Below are 20,921 nucleotides of genomic sequence, written 5' to 3'. Positions count from 1 at the left end.
GGAGGGTAAAAAGCAACTTATAACCCTGGACTTCAGGAGAGCAGACTTTGCCTCTTCAAAGACTTCCACCTGCATGGTAAAGTCCCATGAGATAAGGCCTGGGGAGGAGCAGGGCCCAAGAAATCTGCCTGACGTTCAAGGATCACTTCCTTCAAGCTCAAGAGCAGTCCATCCCAGTGAGCTGGAAGCTGGGCAAAAATGCCAGCAGGCCTGCGTGGATAAACAACGAGCTCCTGGCAAAGTTCAAACACAGAAGCAGCATACAGAGGGTGAAAGCAAGTACATGGATACAGAGGAATACAGAGACATTATCTGAACATCCATTTCCAAGGTTAGGAAAGCAAAGCTCACCTGGAATTTAATCTGGCTAGGGATGTCAAAGACAACAAGAAGAGCTTCTATAGGTACATAGGTAACAAAAGAATGACTAGGAAAAATGTGGGCCCATTGCTTGGCAAGATTTGGGAGCTGGTTACACGGAACATGGGGAGGGTGAAAAGAGGACACAGCCAGGCTCTTTTCGATGGTGCCTGATGCCAGGACCAGAGGCTGTGGGCACACCCTGAAACACAGGAGTTCCCTCTGAATATCAGGAGACACTTTTTTACTGTGACTGGCACAGGTTGCCCAGAGAAGTTGTAGAGTATCCACCCTTTGACATCTTCAACAGCTGTCTGGACATGGTCCTGGGTAACTGGCTCTAAGTGGCCCTGCTTGAGCAGAGCCAGATAGCCTCCCTTCTAACCTCAGCTATTCTGTGATTCTGCACAGCTATCAGCAAGAAGAACAGAAGTTCTAGGTTTATTTCATGTAAGCTCACATCTGACTCGCTGATATCCTTCTGTCCATCAATGGTTGTGTCCCTTCGGTTTAATTTTAAGCAGGCACTGAAATGTTGTGCTTGAACAGGCACTTGTATTCGTTGCTTGGCCACTAAAGCTGCACTGCTTTGGTGCCAGGCCACCAAATGAGTAGATGCTCACCTCTGACAGAAATTAAGGAAAACTGGACACCCACGGACTTTTGTGGATAATGAACTTAAATCCCTCTAAGCAGTGTCAGAGCAGCCATTCTGCACCTTCCTTGTGAAAAGGGAATGAAATCAGAGTTACTGTGAAACCTGGAAAGTGCTTTGAGATGCACAGCTAAAACCACACCCTATTGTTCATTACTGTTATAATTATTACCCAGTCTAATATATCCACTCTGTAATTATTATCCACTTTTCTTCCTAATGATTCATAACCTTCTGTAGTTGTGCATTTGGGAATTTCACATCACACCACTCGTTATGCTTTTACAGATTTCTTTTTTTTTTCACTAAAATTTTTAAATAATGATCAGTACAGTACAAAGCTTAAAATATTATCAATGTTTTCAACAACACAAAGTCAGCAGAGGGAAGTTGGGAAGGGAGTGGTTAATTTCTAAAACTCATACCCTTCCCTGTTCCCAGGGAGAAAAATACAAGTTCTTTTGTATTTCTGTTTAGTAACAAACAGTGCTTAAAAATAATCTTGTCAGTAAAAGACGTAAATTACAAGGCACATGAGGAACCTGTCCTTGCCTTGTTACACAAATCATTAGGCATAAATACAAGTTTAAGGCACCTCTCTCCATCCTCCCCTTCTGCTCTGTACACCAAGCAAATTCTGTCAGTGGCTATCAGCAGTTAAGAGCACCCATGGACCGGCAGACAGCAGAGGCTGCCTGTGAGCCTCAGGTTCCTTCAGGATGAATCCTGAAAAGGAATAGCATAAGGCACATCGGGATGAATTCTCAGTAGTTGTCCTCTACAGATCCAGGTTGCAAGATCTGCAAAAATACTGTCTCAGGACCAGAGATTCCTGGGGGAGAGGTTTAGGACCTTGGTCCCTTCAGGATCTCAGATGTGCTTAACCTTTGGTGGTCAGCTGTTCACCAAACCCTGCCTCTGGTACACCTCTCCCAGCCTTGCCTCCTTAGAGGAACACCAGGATGGAAGGAGGTGTGCTCCAAGCAGTAAGCCCAAGGAAAAGGCCTCGAGAGGCTCTTGGACAAGCTGAGTGTTTATCACAGCAGCATTTTTACTCTCTCTGACCCAGCCCTGGTCTCCCCCAAATCAACAGCAAGGCTTTCAGGAGGGAACTGGCAGCCACTTTCCAGTCCCGGCCCAGCTGAGGTGCAGGAGACTGCACAGTATATGGAGTCTGCCCAGGTAGGCAGCCAGGTGCATAAGGCACAAGGATGAATTCCGGGGATGAGGGAAAGAAATAAGCTGGTTGGAGGAAGAGGAGGAGGATGGAGACAAGGATGAAGAAATCTCCAGTGTTGGCGAGCCCCTTGTGACACAAGGGTGCATCCTCACAGCAGCAGCGATCCATATTGCAGTTCCCTGCTAAATCAACCCATCATAATAACCAGGAGGTCAGCTCCAGGTCTGAGTGCAGGGCCGCACGGGGACATGAGTGGCTTCACCTGAGGGGTAACATGAGAATATGTAAAAACACCACCACTGACATGCTGTCACTTCTGCTGGACCAGGGAAGAGAAGACACAGAAAGAAGAAAGAGAAATACCTCAGAAAAGCCATGCAGGCACCTGCTCTCCCTGCCTCTGAACTAGACAGCATTACTGTACTCATCCTCCTTTGACAAGGGCAGGACACGTCATCTATTTTCAAACCCTTAGAGAAGGAAATGCCTGGATGACCCCTTCCTTTGGTTCCAGTGTAACTCTAGGTAGCAGCAGAGCAGGGTTTGCTATTAGCAGCGATGCCCACTCCCTCTCAGTTTCAGCCCCGAAAGGAGCTCTGGACCAGCCTGGTTTACTTGCCTTCTTGCACAGGAGCCCACTGGTACTGTCCAGCCAGACCCACACTCAGTGGCTTATTCTGCTTTACCGCCACAAAAGCAAGGCAAACTGGGCTGTGAGAAAAAGCACTGCTCCCGCTGGAAGTCTTTCCCCAAACTGGGACAAGACCCACAGAGACCATGGAGGGAGCAAGACCATCAGGGCAGCTAAGCTAGCTGAGCAACCAGCTGCTGTGCAAGGAGGAACTGCCGCTGGCCTCCACTCCAGCCCTTCCCTGCAGGCAGCAGTGTTGTCCAAATGAGCTGGCTGAAAGTTAAAACCAGCAGAAAATTACTGACGTTTTTTTCAGTAGGATTTGTTTTCTGCTGGTCTGTCTCCTGGCACCAGCTTGCTCTGAGGTGAGATGAGCTTCTGTGCATGGGAAGGGGTATGATGAGGTTTAAGTGGGACCATCTCCACTTGCCACCCCCCTGAGGCAAATCTGCTGTTAGATCAGCACTGTAATGTCAAAATGCACTGTAGGAAATGAAGTAAGTAATTTCTAAGCTGGACTGGATGTAAAACAGGAGGCCTAGAGTGATGAGAAAGGGTGGACTAGATGACCTCCTGAAGGCTTTCCTATGATTTCTTCTCCTGTACTCCAAACTTGCTTCCCTCTCCCTTCATATTTAATTTGTCAGTAGGGACATGAATTTCAAATCTGTCTGCAAAACACAGGACACAGCAAAGCACCTATTAATAGATCTGTTTTCAGAGACACTGTTGTCTGGCCCACTTTGCTCCTCCAGCAGCATAACACTGTTTCCTTCAGGCTAATCTTGACCCAACTAGGAGGCTCTGAAGATATAAAAGCCAAAGGCAAAGCCTCTCTGTGTAATAAATCATGCGCACATGCACATACACAAACACACACATCCTTCAATGGTTAAAAAACAGATCAAGTGCAGAAATCAGTGCTTGTCATGACAAATCATATCTCCAACCCTACAGTCCGCCTGCTCAGAACCAGCAATCACAATTCATCTGCCTGCCCTTGGATTCAGTGAGACAAGTCTGTGGCTGGAATAGATCCCATGGGTTCCTTGCTTTCAGCAAAGATTTATAGCTCCTAGGAATTTGCCAGATGTTTTTTGAGGCTGCAGGTCTTGCACAGGGTATAGCTGGGAAGAGCTGTGCCAGGGTTTACTATAGAAAGCAAGCAGTGTGTCAAACAGTAGGTGTCTAGGCTGTGGGGGACCACATCTCTGCATTGGCTCTGAGCATCCTGTCCTGCTACCAGCTTCAGTGCAACAGTGTGGCTCCATATCTGGTATTCGCCACAAGCGAGCACAGAAGAGACTCACCTAGTGGAAGAAAAGGTAAAGCAACCCTTGCTACACCTTTGACAGGAGTGACCCATAGACATTAAGTATCCTTGACCACTATCTTTGCTGCTCCACACAGGAATCACCAAGTCTCAGGGACAAACCTATCCCAAGGTTGCATACGACACTAATGCTGTAACCCTCCTCCTCCCTTTTGCTATTCTACCTTCGTCTAGTGCTGACAAAAACATGCCAGATTCACAACTCCATTGGACAGAGAAAAGCAATCCTGAAGCTTCAAGGTCAGCTTTCCCATAAGGCCCACTGAGGACTGCTTGGTGTCCTGAAAGCCCCATTATGAGGGGAATAAGGACTACTTCACTTTCGTACCCTTTTGACCATGACCATAGTAAGGCTGTTGGAAGTCCAGGGCCCAGAGCCTTTCCCATATCAGACAGGTCACACCAAAGTTACTCTACACTCCATGGACATTGTTGGAGGTCAGTCAGACTCCCTAGACAGATGATACAGCCAGTCTATGCAGGAATGCAAGAACCTGTCACACAAGCAGCCAAAATTATGCACCAAGCATCAAAAGTATCTTCCCTCCTGGGGCCAGTGTCCTGAATGCTGACAGCCTCAGGGGTGCTCAGCCTCTGCCACTGACTGCTACTGAGGAAGGCTCAAAACCGTCTCTGACCTAACCCAGGCCCAGCTCCTCAAAGGCAACTAAACACTTAAAATGGAAATGAGGAGCCTCTGATGACATGTCTTATAGGTTACCAAATAGCCATCAGCACTGCCACTACCTCAAGTTAAATTCAGACTGCTGAGGAAGACCCCATCTCCTGTTATTAATCCTTGGGAGAGCCTGACTCCTTAGTTTTCATGAGCAGCTCCACTGCAGATGGTGCAGTCATGCAGAAAGAAAAGACGGAGCTGACCCAACATCTCTACCTGTGCTGGACCTACAACAGTCACTGGCAGACCCAGGGCTCAGGTTCAGACCCAGTTCATGCTAGAGGACCCCAGGTCAGGCCTACATCTCCAAACATGCTTTGCCAAAGCCACCTCAGCAACCTGGCACTGAGGCACTTGACAAAGGGGCCATAAAGAGAACCTGGCTTAGCCCAGCTGGAGCAGGAAAAGGACTATACCAGCCACAGTGCCACACATACCCTTGCAGTTGAACCCTAGAAATGTAGACTCCTCCTGAAACCTTGATACTGCCTTTGATAGTAACAGGTCTCCCACAGATAGCAGAGATGGCAAAACCCAGAGAGGTTATCACATCCAGCTGTGGTCTTCGTGGTGCATTCTCCACTGCGTTGTGAGCCCTGGCAGACCCTTCTACAGTCTCACAGCCTTCAGGCTGCCCTCCATGACATTCAGCAAGGTATCACCCACAGGTTTACTGGAATGAACAAGAAACCTCTGCCTATTCCAGCATCCTTGGTTAAGCGACTTGTTCTGGCTTAAAATGCTCCATGTCCCCCTGGATGGCAAAAGGCAGTCCCTGCTGTGAAAATGCAGCCAGCGTGAAATCTCCAGCCCTCCACCTGAGTCCAGGGTCCTGTTAGTCACAGCATGTTAGGCAAATAAGACAGTTATGTCTCTAATATGTTATGCCCCTTTCCTTGATTTTCACCACCACGGTGATGTCATGCCCATCATGTTTGTGACGCTCAGGAGTCCTTTTTAGCCAGGGAGGCCTTGATCCTGCATCGCAGGATGTAAGCTGTGACAGCACTACAAGCCACCAGGCCAAAAAAAGAGATGCAGGAGAGATAAACAGAGAAAGGCCCATGTCTCTTCAGGAAAATCTCCTGCCTGCTCTTGTAATCCAAAAGAATGGCCTCCAGCTGTGATAGGGTGCAGATGGCCAGGAAGGTGTGGAAGATCTGGTGGGCATGGCCAACGATATCACAGGATCCAGGGAAGTACTTCTCAGGGACTGGGCAGGAGAAGAAATAAGCACTGATAAGAAAAAACAGTATCTGGTATGTGTGGTACCAAGCAGCATCTTCCTCACAGCCCCCCAGATGACACACAATCACCCGGTGAGCAACAGGACTAATATCCAAGATGAACGCCAGCCCGGCTGGGATCACCTGGCACATCTTCCTCATGATGGGGTAAGGCCGTCGGTACCGGTATTTCGCGTAGCAGCAGCCGGCACAAGACAGCCAGCCACAGAAAGCAGCTGCCGGCAGGAAGAAAAGCCAGAACTTGTCATACCAGGCTTGGTCAGAGCTGTAGTAGAAATGAGCCAGGGCACTACCATACTGGTAGATGCTGACTCCAACATAGTCCACGAAGTAGAAGGTGTAGTGGTACAGCTCCGATTTGGACTGCAGCAGGTGGGCCAAGAGGCTGCAGGTCAGGTACGTGACAGAGGAGAGAACAAAGATGAGCAAAGGCAAGGACCATGCGTCCACGGGTAACTGCTCAGCCTCCACGAATGTCTTAAATCTCAGCAGCACAGCCAGCGCTGCCAGGAGGTGAGTCCATACATTGACCACCTCATTGTGCTTCTGGAAGAGGCTAAGAAAGTAGTACCGCCAGTCCTGGCCAGTGGGACGGTACCCAGTGTGGATGTACGGCTCACGGAAGAGCTGCGGCACCTCACACTCTTTGACTGTGCAAGGCATCTTGGGGAAGCCATCCTCCAGCAGCCTGGGGAGACGGCTGAGATGCTGCCCACTGAGGGACAGTGTGCTGATCCGCTCCAGGATGGCTGTCATCTCGCTGTGTGCAGCAGCTTTAAGCCTGCCTCTGGGGAACGTCAGCTTCGTGCCCTGCGGGAAGGGGAGAAAGAAGAAATATTAATGGTCATGTACTGGGGGCAAGAACATGCTGCCATCCCTGGGCGGGATAAGCCATGGCGCTACTGAGACTGGTCCTGTTCTTAGGGGAAAGGGTCTTTTCTTGACTCGGCAGACCTAGATTCAGCATGGAGAAGGATGGCACAGCCCTGGCCCTGCAGTTCAGCCTATGTCAGATGGGCACAGCAACACCACAAGCCTGCCCTCCTCAGGCACTGAGCATTAAGCATGTTCAGGAGTAGCCAGGAGCTGCCAGTGACTGGATGCAAGAAGCAGTTCGATATCAAGAAAGGACCCAGTGACTTGCAGAGGGGAGTTTTCACCCCTTTCCCCAGAACACACTGCTCAGGGACAAAATTGGCATGTGATTACTCCTCTAAGGGATAACCTGCCTTTCTGCACCTGAGTGAAGAGGGTCCCAACCAAATCACGGAGGTTGCAAATAAGCTTGGCTTCACTGCCACACAGCTTGCACATGGGTTGCACACCTGGGGCTGCTGCAGTGAGTACGGCAGAGGGAGAAGGGGAGAAGGGGAGAAGTCCACAGTCCCAGACCTGCAGCCCTCATCCCTCCATGTGTAAGAAGCAGCATGACTGGGAGGTGATGAAGAAATGAGAGGCTCTGCATCAGAGCTGGCTGCAGTTTGCATACAGCATCGAAGCCTTGAGAGCATCTATGGAGTCATGCTGAGGTGCTGCCAGATGGGATGCACCTGGATGCTCAGAGCAGCCAAACCCCAGTGCTGGGCACTGCTCTGCCTGCTGTGCTCCACTCTGTGGCAACCTCCAGAGCTGCTAAACTCTGGCTGGAAAGATTCAGATTCAGGGCACAGCAGGATCCTAATGTCAGGAGACTACCTCACAGCACTGAATTAATTCTCAATACCCTCTGTTTCCCTTCCCCCCTAGATATTTCTCTTCCCTGCTGGTGTTTATGCCACACAAACCAGAGGAGAACTCATCACACAGATGCCCATGCTTGAACTGAAATTGATGCTGATGGAGCCCCACCAGACTCTGCAGGGCTGTGGCTACTCCTGTGCAGCCAAAACATACATGTTTCCAGGAGTGGGATCTGACATCTTAGCTTATATGCACCCAACCAGAGCTGCAGTGGATGGATATGGCCAAAAATATGTCAATGCAAGTTAAGTATTTTGCCTGAGTGTGGGAAATGGTGTATTTTTCTTCTGTTGCATCAGATAGCTGCTGCCAGAGGTGAGGCAGAGGAATAGTTTGCTGGGGACATTATGGGAGAGCCATGCTAGGCTGGTGACAGAGGACAGGACAGTGTTAAACACCAAGAGAGAGTGAAAGCAGGGAGGCGGGACCTGTCAAAGTCCCAGGGAGAGACAGCATAAAAAAGTCAGAGCAGACTCTGAAGCAGGTTACAAGTTTCCACTTTCTCTCACAACCCCGATGCCTCTGATAACAAAGTATTTTCAGATTGCTTCCGTATTCTAGCAGATGGGAGTTATCATAATTAAGTTAAATTTTCCAGGCAATTCTCTCTCTCCCTCCGCTTTCCAGGCTTTCTCCCTTAGCACATCTCAGGGCTGGGGTCTTTCTCCCGTTTGCCACAGGGGAATCTGGCTGCTGAGTTAGATGGAGCTGCCTTAGCCACAGAAGGAAAAATGGTCCCTGCAAATGGTATTTTAGTTTCATAGATAAGACTGAAGATAGAAGCACCCTTACTGGGGGGGCTGATGTTGTGCACGTTCACAAAGACTTTTTTTCTCTCTTAAGGGTTTGCAGGGTCCAGCTCTGTGATAGAACATGCAGTTCATTCAGCAGCTTGTGTATCCCTGTGGGGTTACATGCCAAAATTTAGGGAGGTAAGTCAAATTTTGACTCTGCAGCACTCCTTTGAGAGGATGTGTGTGTGGAAAACCCGCTCTCCCTAGTTCTAATGTACAGCCAGTCTATTCTGGCTCTTTGGGAGCTGATGGAGAAAGAAAGGCTCATTCAGACTTCAGCCTCAGCATAAGGCAAAGCCCAAGCAAGGAGACTATCCCTGGCTATGCAGCACTGTAGTACTCACCCTCTGTTCCCCTACATCTCCTTTGGATGATCTGGTCTGAAATTGGCTGGAGGCTGAGCACGTTGGGGTAGGAAGGACAGGAAGATTTTATGGATGTGTCTATATTAAGACAGTGTTTGATCTCCTTGTCTAGGTGCACAGACAAGAGCTCCCTTCCCACACTGGCTGCATCTCCCTCACCGCAGCACCAAGACATCTGCCGTCTCCAGCTGATGATCTCCAGGCCTTATGCACAGGTTGTCCCTGTGCAGATGTGCAAGTACAGACTCTGAAGTGCGTTGCATGTTCTAAGCTCCTCCGCCCTCTCTGTTAACCCGCCATAATGTGTTTTACACCTCTCCCAGCATTTGTTCTGATAGAAGCCAAGCAAGAGAGCTTGGACCCCTGCTTGCAATCTCCCAGCTTCCCTTTAACTAAGCATGGTTCAAGAATTTGGGCCCACTACAGGGGACTTAGTGTTGAATCTTCATCACAATTCATCCCAGCAAGATGCTGGAAAATCCTACAAAAAGTTATTTAGGCACTGATGTTGGGAGATGGAGATCATGGTGGTGAGGCACAAGGAGAAAAGGCATGGTGAAGCTCCTCACCTCATGGAAAACACAAACTAACACTATTGTGGACGCCTGGACATCAGGAACTGAAAAATCAGCTCAGAAGCAGCACAGGCTGGGCAGGAGAGCTCACAGGAGAAGGGACAGAGCGGTCATCTCCTGCAGAGGCATCAATATGCTGAAACCTACCCATAAAGAGCAAAGGCAACCACAGCACATGCAGGAAGACGATAGCAAAGCCTGGGCATACAGATGCATGCCAAAGTGAGGGGCACATCGCCCCTTCCACCATCCATGGCCTGCCTACTTTGCATGCTGACAAGGATATGAGAGAAACAGGCAGCTTCTGTACCAGGCACAGGCTGGCTCCGGCTTGTACGGTGTGTTAGTGCCAGGATTTTGCCATGGTCTCTCATCCCGAGAGCTCAGTGTATACAGCGAGCATTGCCTTTGAGTAGAGCTAGGGAGAGGATAGACGCTGCAGATCTTCCTGACAGCAGCAGATGGAAGAGATTCTTCCAGGCAGGGTTTCATAGCTGCAAAATGCCAGTTTTTAACAGGCTGAGGGAGGGTCAGAGATTTTTCAAAATAATAGTCCAAAATCACAAGAAAGACATCTGATACTTGGATAAACAACGCTAAATCAGGAACGTGGTAGAGTGCTTATTTTAAACCAAACCTGTGACATTAATGAGTGAGAACAAGTTGGCAATTTCCAGCGATCATGTGATAGACAAAGCAACGAGCAATTAACGTTAGAAAAGAGAAGAAAAAAACCCACCAAAAACCAACCAACCCAGAAATCCGAGGTCAGCACTGGCTGTTTCACTTTCACAGAGCCCCTATTCTCTTCCCTTCACGGGGGCGTAGGAGCGGCTGAAAGCCACATTCATTAGCAGGGCGTCTCGTTGAGATTCTGTCCTCACTCCCCATCTCCGGGGGATTCAGTTATTTTGGCTGCTCCCAATTAACAGCAACCAAGTATCATTTGTTCAGGGAGGGAGCTGCAAGGCGAGAAGGAGGGAGTGGATGATGGCCAGGCTGTATCATTACAGCCACAATAAGAACTGCAGCACAGGAGGAGAACGATCCTGTTCCAATTTTTCTCTTTTGAAGAGAGTAATTGGAAACCCAAGCTTTTCCCACCTCTTTCGCTTTTTGGGCACAGTCTGATGGAGGGGTTTGAATGAGAAAATTTCCTACAGAGGACAGCCGATTTTCCCACCGGTCTGGCCTCTGCATTAACTGTCTGGGACTCAGGCTGTACCAATGTGATATATTTGCTTGCAGACTTGTACTCAGGCATCAGAGGTTTACACAGGCTTCCAAAAAGGCAGTAATTCCTGCTAAACAAAGCAGAGAGGACTGGGGAACTCAGCTGTGGGGAAGTCTTTAAGAAATGTGTTGTATTTAAAATAGGAAAAAAAAGAAAAAGTGGTTGTGAACAGCATCAAAATAACAGCAGTGATCGTGCAGCAGTGGGCAACAGAGTGGTTTTGAGAGCTGCAGGTGATTAATTCCTGAATTCCTCTCATCTGGGAATTGAGCAGAAGTCCCTGGAGGGACTCCAGGTCATTTTGAAACCTGGGTTTTTATTCTGACCCCTTCCTACATGGGGTTAACTTTGGTGTCGAGGCTCCTACAGCACCAGGATGGCAGAGGGCAGTTCAGCTTGCCTCTCCCAGGGCTAGGAGAGGTTTCACCAAGGCTGCACCCAGCTCAGAGGCAGTAAGACCCTTCCCAAAGCCTGCTGCCTGCAGGCTGGTCCTCCCTGAACACAAGCATCTCCTCCTATAACTAAACCACTTGCCGAGGGCTCAGGGCAAACTTTGAAAGACAGCTTGGGAGCCCAGTGCCAGCTCCTCCATCCCATTCTGCCTGGTGTTTTCAAAAGGCTCCACTAGGGATGAGAAACTAAGAGACCAGAGACTGGCTCAAGCAGGAACTCCTATGTAGTCTTAGTATTATCTGCTTCCTTCTGGTGACAAAGGTTTAGGTGCTAACCTTCCTCCTAACTGTAACAGATGAACACAGCGCTCAGATTCCCTCCACTGGGAGTTACTGGGATTTACACAGGTGTCGCAGAGGTCAGAAACAAGCCGTGCCTGAGCAGGCAGCAGGGTATGAAGGGCTGATCTACACTCCAGCATTGAAGAAGTGGAAATTCCCACAACCAGAGAGAGGTCAGGTGCTTGGGACTTCTGTACATTTGACTTACACCTCCTCATCTATTAAAAATGGGGATGCCAATCCTCGCCTGCTTAATGAGAACAAGATATGTTCTTAATGCACCACTGTAAGGCACCAGGCAGTGCTGGGACTACTTAACAGTGCATTGCACAGAATATTTCATTTCCCTTGACACGTGTACGTACCCAGTTACATCTACATCAGCTCAATGGGTGTATTACAAGCACTCATCCAACAGGGACCTGCACAACTTAGGATGCTCTGGAGGGTAAAAGGTGGTGTGAAGTGATTTACTGGAGACATTGAAGGGCAAGCCTTAAAATAACCTCATCTGTTAAGAAAAAAGGTCAAAGTAACCTTGTGGAAAGTTTCAAATAAAAGAAAATGGCTCAAATTCTACCTTTCTGTATATAACATGCAAACAGTGTGTAGCTGAAGCAGGGTTCATCCAAGCATATATTAATCAGGAAACGAACGTCTCGTGACGCCGCGAGATGAGCCATTAAAGCCAGCGGGAGATGGCAGGATCCCCCATGGAAGCCATGGCAGTGTCAGTCCCCTGCGATTTCTGGCCTGGAAGCAAGCCGGGCTGGCAGCCAGCTCAGCCGTGCTAAGCAGCAAGTGCCTCTTGACATGGGTTCGGCATTGCCTACGCATTGGGACGGGTCCAGGTGATGAGAGCAGCAGAGCCGGTGCAATGAACGCTGTGCTTGGAGGGGGCAGAACAAAACAAAGCTGCTGGCAAATACTGTGTCCCTGCAGCAAAGCTGAGGGGATCCACACAATCCCACCATGGAGGAGCCCCTGAGGTGTCTGGGCGAGCAAAGCAGGGCAGTGGCAATCCAAAGTTAGGAAATGGAAGACTTTTGTGAGGCTGCTGGCTTTATTATGAGAGTCCAAACCCTGAGCCAGACATCATGTGTGAGGGTCTGATTTTGACAGCACTGAGTGTTCAGTTCTGAGATCAGCCAACCACTGTCGTGCTGCTGCACCCTTGAAATGAGTGGCCACATGCAAACTGTCATCTGCGAATAATTTCTGGACTGTGCTAACTCCCAGACCATGCTGGGCAATGGTGTGGGTCACCGTGGCACATTTCTGATCTGACGAGATAAACACAGCTGCAGTTTCTTCATGCCTAACCACAGTTAAACCATGGTGATGCTACTTATAACACAGTCAATACACTCAGTGCATGAAAAAAACCAAACCCATCTACAGTACTAGGCAGATGCAAAAATGTTAATGTTCATTATTTCTACCCATAGACCCTGGGTGAGAATTATCTCCTCAGGCAAATCCATCCCTCCCATATCAAAAATTGCTCAAGATCAAGGTAATAATCTGCAGTTTTCCTTCCTGATCTCACTAAACCTTTGCTGTTTGCATTTTCCAGATCAGCTCACCACTTTCTTTTCCCACACACAACTAACACAGCCCCCAGTGCTTTGGGGCTCAGTTTTGGGTGGATGTGAGATCCCTGCGTGGAACACCCATGATTACAAGCTTTGAGTACACCAGTAATGAAACAAGACCAGGACACAGTCCCAATCAATGACCTGCTACCATCAGGCTGCTGAAGTGTTAGCACAATCCTGGGCATGGTTTTGGTCCAGCCACTCACATCAGTGCCTGCCTGCTATATTCAATCATGCAGGGACCACCAATGGAGTGGGTTGACTGATCCATTTCAGATGCCAAAGCTGGAATTGTGCCAGAGAAGTGACTAGGGTTTTTTTCCCCATTGACTGAAAAAGGAGCCTGGATTCGTTGCATCGCACTCTCACCTCCCAAATTTCCTCCTGCAAGCTCCATGAGATATGGTGTCCTTCCCTTCCACACCTGAGTAGCTGCGTGCACACCCTGTGAGCACAGCACCTCTGCAGCCAGTTTGCCAATGTAAGAGGTCACTTACCTTGTGCCTTTCCTAAAGACACAGAACTAGCACCCACCAACAGGACAAATCTTTCAGTGCAGATCTGCTGGAGACAGGAACTCCTGCTAGCACAGGGAGACCTCAACAAGCCAGCAAATCCCTCCCTGCTCAGATCTATCTGCTGATGGGACAGCCCAGGAACCATTCGCCTGCAGGCAGAGCAACCAAACCAGACTGGTTGTGTGCAGTTTGAGGGTCCAGACCCCGTTGCCAAAAGATCTCCCAGAGCCTATGGCCTGAGGCTGCTTAGCTTTGCTGTCATCCACAAAAGCCTCTTGCACAAAAACATTTTTTTAATGTTGTGGATTTTAGAGCTTCGGTCATTAGAAAAAAATGTATATAAATCATGCACACCACCACTGCTGCTGTGGGTAGAGAGCAGGCTGCCGGGGAGAGACTGCAGCTCTGTGCCAAGCCCCTGGGGCTTCAAGCTCTCCTCTTCCCTGCACTAAAAGTCTTTGTCCCCATCCAGGACCTCCTCCTATTCAACCCGTGGCCTCTCCTAGCAAGCTTCTAGGTTTGCAATGACAGCAGTGCCACCCTTCCAGGGGGCTGTGAAGCAAGGGCCAGCAAGAGCCAGGTGGCAGATTGCCCCCCCCCAAACAAGAGATGCAGACTGTGCTGTGTCTGCTTGCTTACATCCCTATTCGATCCCAAAGATTTACTGGGGGGAAAAAAAAGCAACTGGGAGCAAGCTTCCACTTGGTACTGCCTGTGCCCCAAGGATAGAGGATGTAAGGTATGGCCACACGTGTACAGCTGCAGACCAAACGCAGAGCCTCCAGGAGCCTTTCTGGGAATCTGTTCCTCTGGAGGAATTTCTTTAGCATAAATGGATACTGCAACTAAAGGGCCTGGCTTGACCCCAGGCGCGGGGGTTATCATGTACACTGGCAGCTAAAAATTAAGCTGGTGCGTGACTCAAGATGTGCAAGTAGCTGCAAGCATACACACGTGACCTGGCAATGGCAGCTCCCCTGTCCTCAGCCTCTGCCTGTGCCGCTGGCATATCGCTCACACTGGCCATCCCTCCCTGCGGCCAGAGGAACACAACCCTCATAGCCAGAGGCTCCGGCCGCAGCTTCAGTGTAAATAAAATAAAAGCAATGATGCCCAGAAAAAAGGAAATCCTGCAGCGAGCAGGGCTGTTAACACACATCTTTTACCAGCTGAGCTGGAGGAAATGTGTAACGGCTTGTGGTTTGGCCCGACAAGCCGGTGGGTTTCTAGGAATTGTTTGTAACATGTCTCACTCCCCTGAACCCCACACAAAGGCAGGAGCACGGGTCGATGGTATAATTCACGGCTGCCCATCCCCTCCCTGCCCCAGCAGAGCAAAATCAGACTTCAGACCCCCAGGATTTCACTCCGGTGGAGCACTGCGTAAGTGCTTCATCCTTTTTCATGACCTTTTCGTGACTTCACTCTTTTTCAACAACCAATGCCAGCGTGGCATCACACACATCCTCCTCCTAACCCCTATTTGGCTGCCACAGCTGGCAATCCCCCCAAATAACCGCACCTCAAGTGTGCCGAGGTTATTTCCCAGCTCTGAAGCGATGATCCTACAGCCTCTGACAACAAATGCAGGTCCCCATCCCACAGTGCAGTATAAAGCCGTGTGCTCCAGCCAAGGGATGAACCACCAGAGCTGCACAGTTATTGAACAAACATCGGGTCTGGGACCACCAGTCCTGCATACCCAGTGCCAGTGCATCTGCAGCACTTCCCACCCCAGCACAGCTACTGGGAGGCTCCGTATCCAACCCTGCTCATGCCGGAGATGAGTTAGTTTGATGCAGAGCAAACGACTGTTAAATGTTTACCCAATTTTAGATGGATATATATTTTTGTCGGTGCTAACCAGAACAGTTCAAGACTACAACTTCTTTTTCCCCTCAAAAAGCGAGATGCTCATGGCATTTTCAGCCAGGAAAAAATCCAGATGGGATATAGAGGCAACACAACCAACAGCCCCTGAAGCATCCTGGAGAAGATAAGCAGGGAACAACCCTTCATGGACGCTTTGAGGCCACGAGCTGGGGCGCGTCAAGTGAAATGGGCAGGTAGCAGCTCCAAAGCAAACAACAGGAGCTGGTTCTTCACCCAGCTCATGGCTGAACTATGCGTTTCCTTGCCGCGGCCTCCGGAACACCCCAGGGGTCAATGTCACGAAAGGAAAACCCACCCACGGCTATTAGAAACAAACACGGAGGAAAACCGATGCCCACCTCTCTCCTCCTCGAAGTCCTTGAGGTGCAGGTCACGAGAGCGTGAGGGCAATCTATGGCAAAAGAAAATTTGTCCCCATGCGTCCCTCCCCTCCTGACGCTCTTCCTCTGCTGCCCACCCGGCCGCGGGACCGACCCCGGCTAGACGGACCACGGTTGTGCGTGGGGTGCGTGTGGGGTAAAGATCTCGCGTCCCACTGTGCCTCCAGCTCCACGCGTGCTTTACCCGCGCGGGGAACCCCCCCGGGGGTGGCCGCTGGGGTGCTGCCCGTGCACCGGCCCCTGCGTGACCCAGCCCCGCGGAAGGATGCTCCCGCCGCGCCGGGGATGCGGCGGAGCGCGGTGCCGCGAGCTGCGGTACCCACGCGGGGACGCCGGAGCCCAGCGGGCAGCAGAAGCCCCCGTGCTGGGTCCCGCACGGGACCCTCGGCGGAGTGTCCCCGGTGGAGGGGAGCTGCCCGCGGGGGGGGGGGACCGGGGCTGCGCCCGCACTCACCGCCCGCGCTCTCCCCGCCGCCGCCGCCACCACCCACTCCCGCGGCCCGCCGCCTCCGGCAGCGCCGCTGCCAGCGGGTGCCCCCCGCGCATGCGCGCCCCGCCCGGGGGTGGCCCCGCGGCCCGAGCCGAGCAGAGTTCACCCCGCCGGGCCCAGCCGAGCCTGGCAGCGCCGAGCCTAGCCCGGCTGAACCAGGCAGAGGCTATCCAAGCCGAGCTGAGCCCAGCCGACCCGAGTTTACCCGAGCTGAGCCTAGGCTAGGCTAGCCTAGCCAAAGCAAGCTGAGCCTAGCTGAGCCGAGGTTAGCCTAACCGAGCCGAGCTAAGCTGAGCTGAGCTGAGCCAGCTGAGCCTAGCCTAGCCAAACAAAGCTGAACCGAGCTGATTTTAGCTGAGCCGAGCTGACCCTAACCTAGACAAGCCAAGCTGAGCTGAGCCTAGGCTAGCCTAGCTGAGCCTGGCCGAACCATGCCTAGCTTAACCAAGCCGAGCTGAGCCAAGTGGAGTTTAGCCTAGCCTAGACAAGCCAAGCCAAGCCGAGGAAGTCTAGATGAGCCTGGCTGACATGCGGAATTAAACTTTATAGCTCAGGATAGGTTGTAAAGCAGGTATGTTTAATTCACCGGCGTTCATCAGGGTGGGTAATTCCAAAAGCACCTGCTGCCCTGACTTCTTTGTGCATGTGTGATTCAAAGTATACATTCATACATATTCAATAGATGCCTGAGAATAGGTTGGGTTAGGATAATTAGTCTACCAAGAAGTAATTAACATAAGTTTCCTCCCATTTGCGCTTTCGCACTGTCTCCTGGTGGTGGTCGTGGGGGTCATTGAGGATGAAGGCTTAGTAGTCTCCCTCACTCTGAACTTTTCACCTTCACTCTTTGTGCAGACTCAGTTGTGTGTCGAGTTTCTTCCAAACTGAAAAGATCCAGTTTTCCTATCTCAAGGCACAGATGTTTGCATACCAGTGTCTTCTTATCAGCACACAGAGCATCCCAGGTCCAACTTATCAGTACAAAGGGCCCCAGGACCTGGCCTAATTTGCAAAGTCATACTGTGAAGCTCCTCTTTGTACATACAGTGAGAATTTTAATTATTCAGAGTTTTCCATATCCCATTAATCTAGTTATTTCTAAGCTTTCTATCATGGCCAAGCCGACCTAGCCTAACCGAGCTAAGCTAAGCTAAACTAAGCCAAGCCAAGCCAAGACTAGCCTAGCCAAACCAAGCTGAGCCGAGTTAAGCCTAGCCTAGCCTAGCCTAACAGAGCCTAGCCTAGCTGAGCTGAGCCAAGTCGAGCCTAGGCTAGCCTAGCCAAACTTGGCCAAGTCGAGCTGAGCCTGGCTAAGCCAAGCTGAGCCAAGTCGAGCTGAGCTGAGTGAAACCGAGACTAGCATAGCCAAACTGAGCTGAGCTGAGCCTAGCCAAGCCAAGCCCAAGGAGCCTAAGCTGAAGAAAGTGGGGAGCTCAAAGCAGTGGGAGCACCACTGTGGGTGGCCAGGTGTGGGTGCCCAATGATGGAGATCACACGGATGGAGATCTCTTTCAAGGATGGAAGTTCTACCTTCAAAGTAGAAAAGATGGGACCAGAGGCTACTGCTCCCTCCCATGCAGGCACATGCTGAAACACAGGAGGTTCCCTCTGAACATCAGGAAACACTTTTATACTGTGAGGGTACCTGAGTGTCACAGCACTCTCCAAACTATCAAGCTGCAACAAGGTCTTTTACCATCTCATACCAGCATACTCTTCATGCCAGCCCCTCTGCTGCCTTCTCCTCGTCTCGCCTCATCCAAGGCCCACTCTCTCTTCTCTCTGCGTCTTCCTCCCTCTGCTTCTTCCTCACCTGAGCACTGGCACAAGTTGCTCAGGCAGGTGGTGGAGTGTCCATCCTTGGTGATCTTCAAAAGCCATCTGGATGTGGTCCTGGGCAACTGGCTCTAGGTGGCCCTGCTTGGGCAGTGGGGTTGGACCAGATGGCCTCTGGAGGTCCCTTCCCACCCCAACCATCCTGTGATACTGAGCTGAGAAGCTGCACGATGCAGCAGAGGGGCGAGGGAGGTCTCTGTGAAGTGGTGGGCGGTGATTGCTGGAGCTCATGGTTTTCAGTTGTAACTGCTAGGACAGTGGTATCAAATAAAAGAATTCATAGTCCTGAGAGCTGTTTTTATGCTACCACCAAACTGACCCCTGTGGAGGTAAAAATGAGCGAAGTGGGAGGAAAAAATAGAAGTGCTGCTGCCAACTGCCCGGTATCTGGGCTTATGTTCAGGGCAGAACCCCTGATTTTGCTGCTGCGGACGTGCAAGCGTGCAGGAGAGGATGATTTTCCCCAAGATTTTCAGCCTAAAGACAGTACAGCCTTGAACCAGCTGCCAGCACTAAAACCTTTCGGTTCTGGAAAAGAGGCACTTGCACCCAAATGGCCTTTCAGGAGTGGTCTCTGGGCCCTTGAACGATGCCTGGGAAATGCCTGGGAGAGGCTTACACAGCCTGGACTGAACTGTGCCGAAACTACGGCAATTGGGTCAGCTGTAAAGTCACCATGATCCCAGGAGGGGGTTAATTTATGAGTGTGGAGTACCTGTTTCACCTTTCCAGTCTCTGCGTCAACTTGTTTATGTGGGTTTTGCTTCACTTGTTTTTTAATGGGTTTACAAGGGAAACAGAAGGACTGCTTGTTCTGCTGGGAGAGGATTGCAGCAGAGGCAGCCCACGAGTGCGTCTTTCCAGATCCAATAAGATCACTCCAGCCTGGGTGAAGCTTCAGCACATCCCAGCACTAATCTGCCAGCACATGGGAGAGCAGCATTTGCACAGTGATGAGGGAAAACCTCCTGGGTGAAGAAGGTGGATACTAAAAGATAATAGATTTAGACTAGATATTAGGAAGAAATTCTTAGCTGTGAAGGTACTGAGGGCACTGGCACAGGTTGCCCAGAGCAGCTGTAGGTGCCCCATCCCTGGCAGGGCTCAAGGCCCAGGCTGGACGGGGGCTGGGGGCAGCCTGGGCTGGTGAAAGGCATCCCTGCACATGGCAGGGGATTGGAACTGGATGGTCTTTAAGGTCCCTTCCCACCCAAACCATTCTGTGATTTTGTGAAATCTCCAGGGATGCTTGGTGGCTGTGAAATGGAGGTCATGCCATAGCTTTTCCTCTTCCAACCGTCTTTCCATCATTACTCACATGGGAGAAGTGGGAACACTCAGCTGAGTGCTGGCAATAGCCATAGCAAAGCTGTAGATGAGGTGGAAAGAAAAAATACAACTCCAGCAGAAGAGGGATGATGGGGTGAGACATCCCTGCTACAACATGCACATTGCAATGCTCCTGGGATGCCTGCCCTTCTGTTTTGGCTTCCAATGAAAAGTTTTGCCTGCATTTATCTTCATGGCATGCCCCAGGGCAGGCTTGAGAAAGTCAAAGAGCAGTTCTGTGTGGGATCACTGCTTTCCTGGGTGGGGTGCTCAGCGCTGGTTTTGCTCACCAGGGGTTGGTGGTGCTGCGCAGTGAGACCTTTTTGATAATTGGCTCTATGACCTGCTCTCAGGTGACCGGCACCTGCCAAGCTGCACTCTGTAGTTCATCTCGGACTCATCCTGCTGCATTGTAGTCCCTGTTGCTCCCTAATCTTTTAACATTTTCACCCTGAAATGAATCACCTTTTTCCTTTCAATGCAAAACCCAGGTGTGGGTTTGAGTGTTTGCTTAGATTACTCCCAGTTGGGCAGTTTAAGATTAGGTTGTACCAGGGCTGGGGCTTTCCCTGCCGTTTTACAGTCACCTGATTAAGTCCATGCATGCGTTTGCAACCCTCAAACATATCCTGAATGCTTTAGTTCCCCACACAAATTACGTCCTAGAATCACAGAATGGTCTGAGTTGGAAGGGACCTTTAAAGGTGTGTTGGGTTTGCATGGCCAGATTTTGGTGGCAGGGGGGGGCTACAGGGATGGATTCTGGGTGAGAAAATGCTAGAAGCTTCCCCCATAGTCTGATGGAGCCAGCAGCTGGCCAGCTCCAAGATGACACGCCTAGCCTTTTTTTCATTAACCTACTCTTGAGTGGTAATAAGTTAATTTCCCCAGGTCGAGGTCTGTGTTTTCCCTGTGACCATAACTGATGAATGATCGGTCCCTGCCCTTATCTGGATCCGACAAGCCTTCCGTAGCCTTTTGTTACATTTCCTCTCCACTGTCCAGTCGAGGAGGGGGAGTGATAGAGTGGCTGTGGTGGGCACCTGGCTCCCAGCCAGGATCAACCCACCAGAAGAGGCCACCTAGCCCAAGCCCGCTGGGCTGCCATGAGCAGGGGCATCTTCAAGCGGATCAGGTGCTCAGAGCCCCGTCCCAGGCTGACCTTGAACATTTTCAGGAATGGGGGCAGGGAAGGATCTAACACAGCTCTCTGGCAAGCCTGTGCCAGATGGCTTTCACCACCCTCTATTGTAAACAATTTTTTTCCTTATACCTAGTCTGGATCTCCCCCTGCTTTCTTGTTTAGAAGCCATTTCCCCTATTCCGTATCGCTACATGCCTTGTACAAAG

General features: G+C 50.5%; 1 protein-coding gene across 1 annotated transcript; it reads right to left on the bottom strand.

The window, feature by feature from the left end:
• Nucleotides 1–1,299: 1,299 nt before the first annotated feature.
• Nucleotides 1,300–16,399, bottom strand: PAQR8 (progestin and adipoQ receptor family member 8). The gene is made up of 3 exons (XM_040598439.1): nucleotides 16,371–16,399; nucleotides 15,875–15,927; nucleotides 1,300–6,895 (listed from the first exon to the last, which is right to left on the bottom strand). The coding sequence occupies exon 3, from the start codon at nucleotides 6,839–6,841 to the stop codon at nucleotides 5,783–5,785; it is 1,059 nt and encodes a 352-aa protein (XP_040454373.1). The 5' UTR covers nucleotides 6,842–6,895; nucleotides 15,875–15,927; nucleotides 16,371–16,399; the 3' UTR covers nucleotides 1,300–5,782.
• Between the last annotated feature and the right edge of the window lie 4,522 nt (nucleotides 16,400–20,921).

This window comes from Falco naumanni, chromosome 6, assembly GCF_017639655.2.
Source record: "Falco naumanni isolate bFalNau1 chromosome 6, bFalNau1.pat, whole genome shotgun sequence".
Classification (NCBI taxonomy): Eukaryota; Metazoa; Chordata; class Aves; order Falconiformes; family Falconidae; genus Falco; species Falco naumanni.
This window is presented reverse-complemented; position numbering and strand designations above follow the sequence as displayed.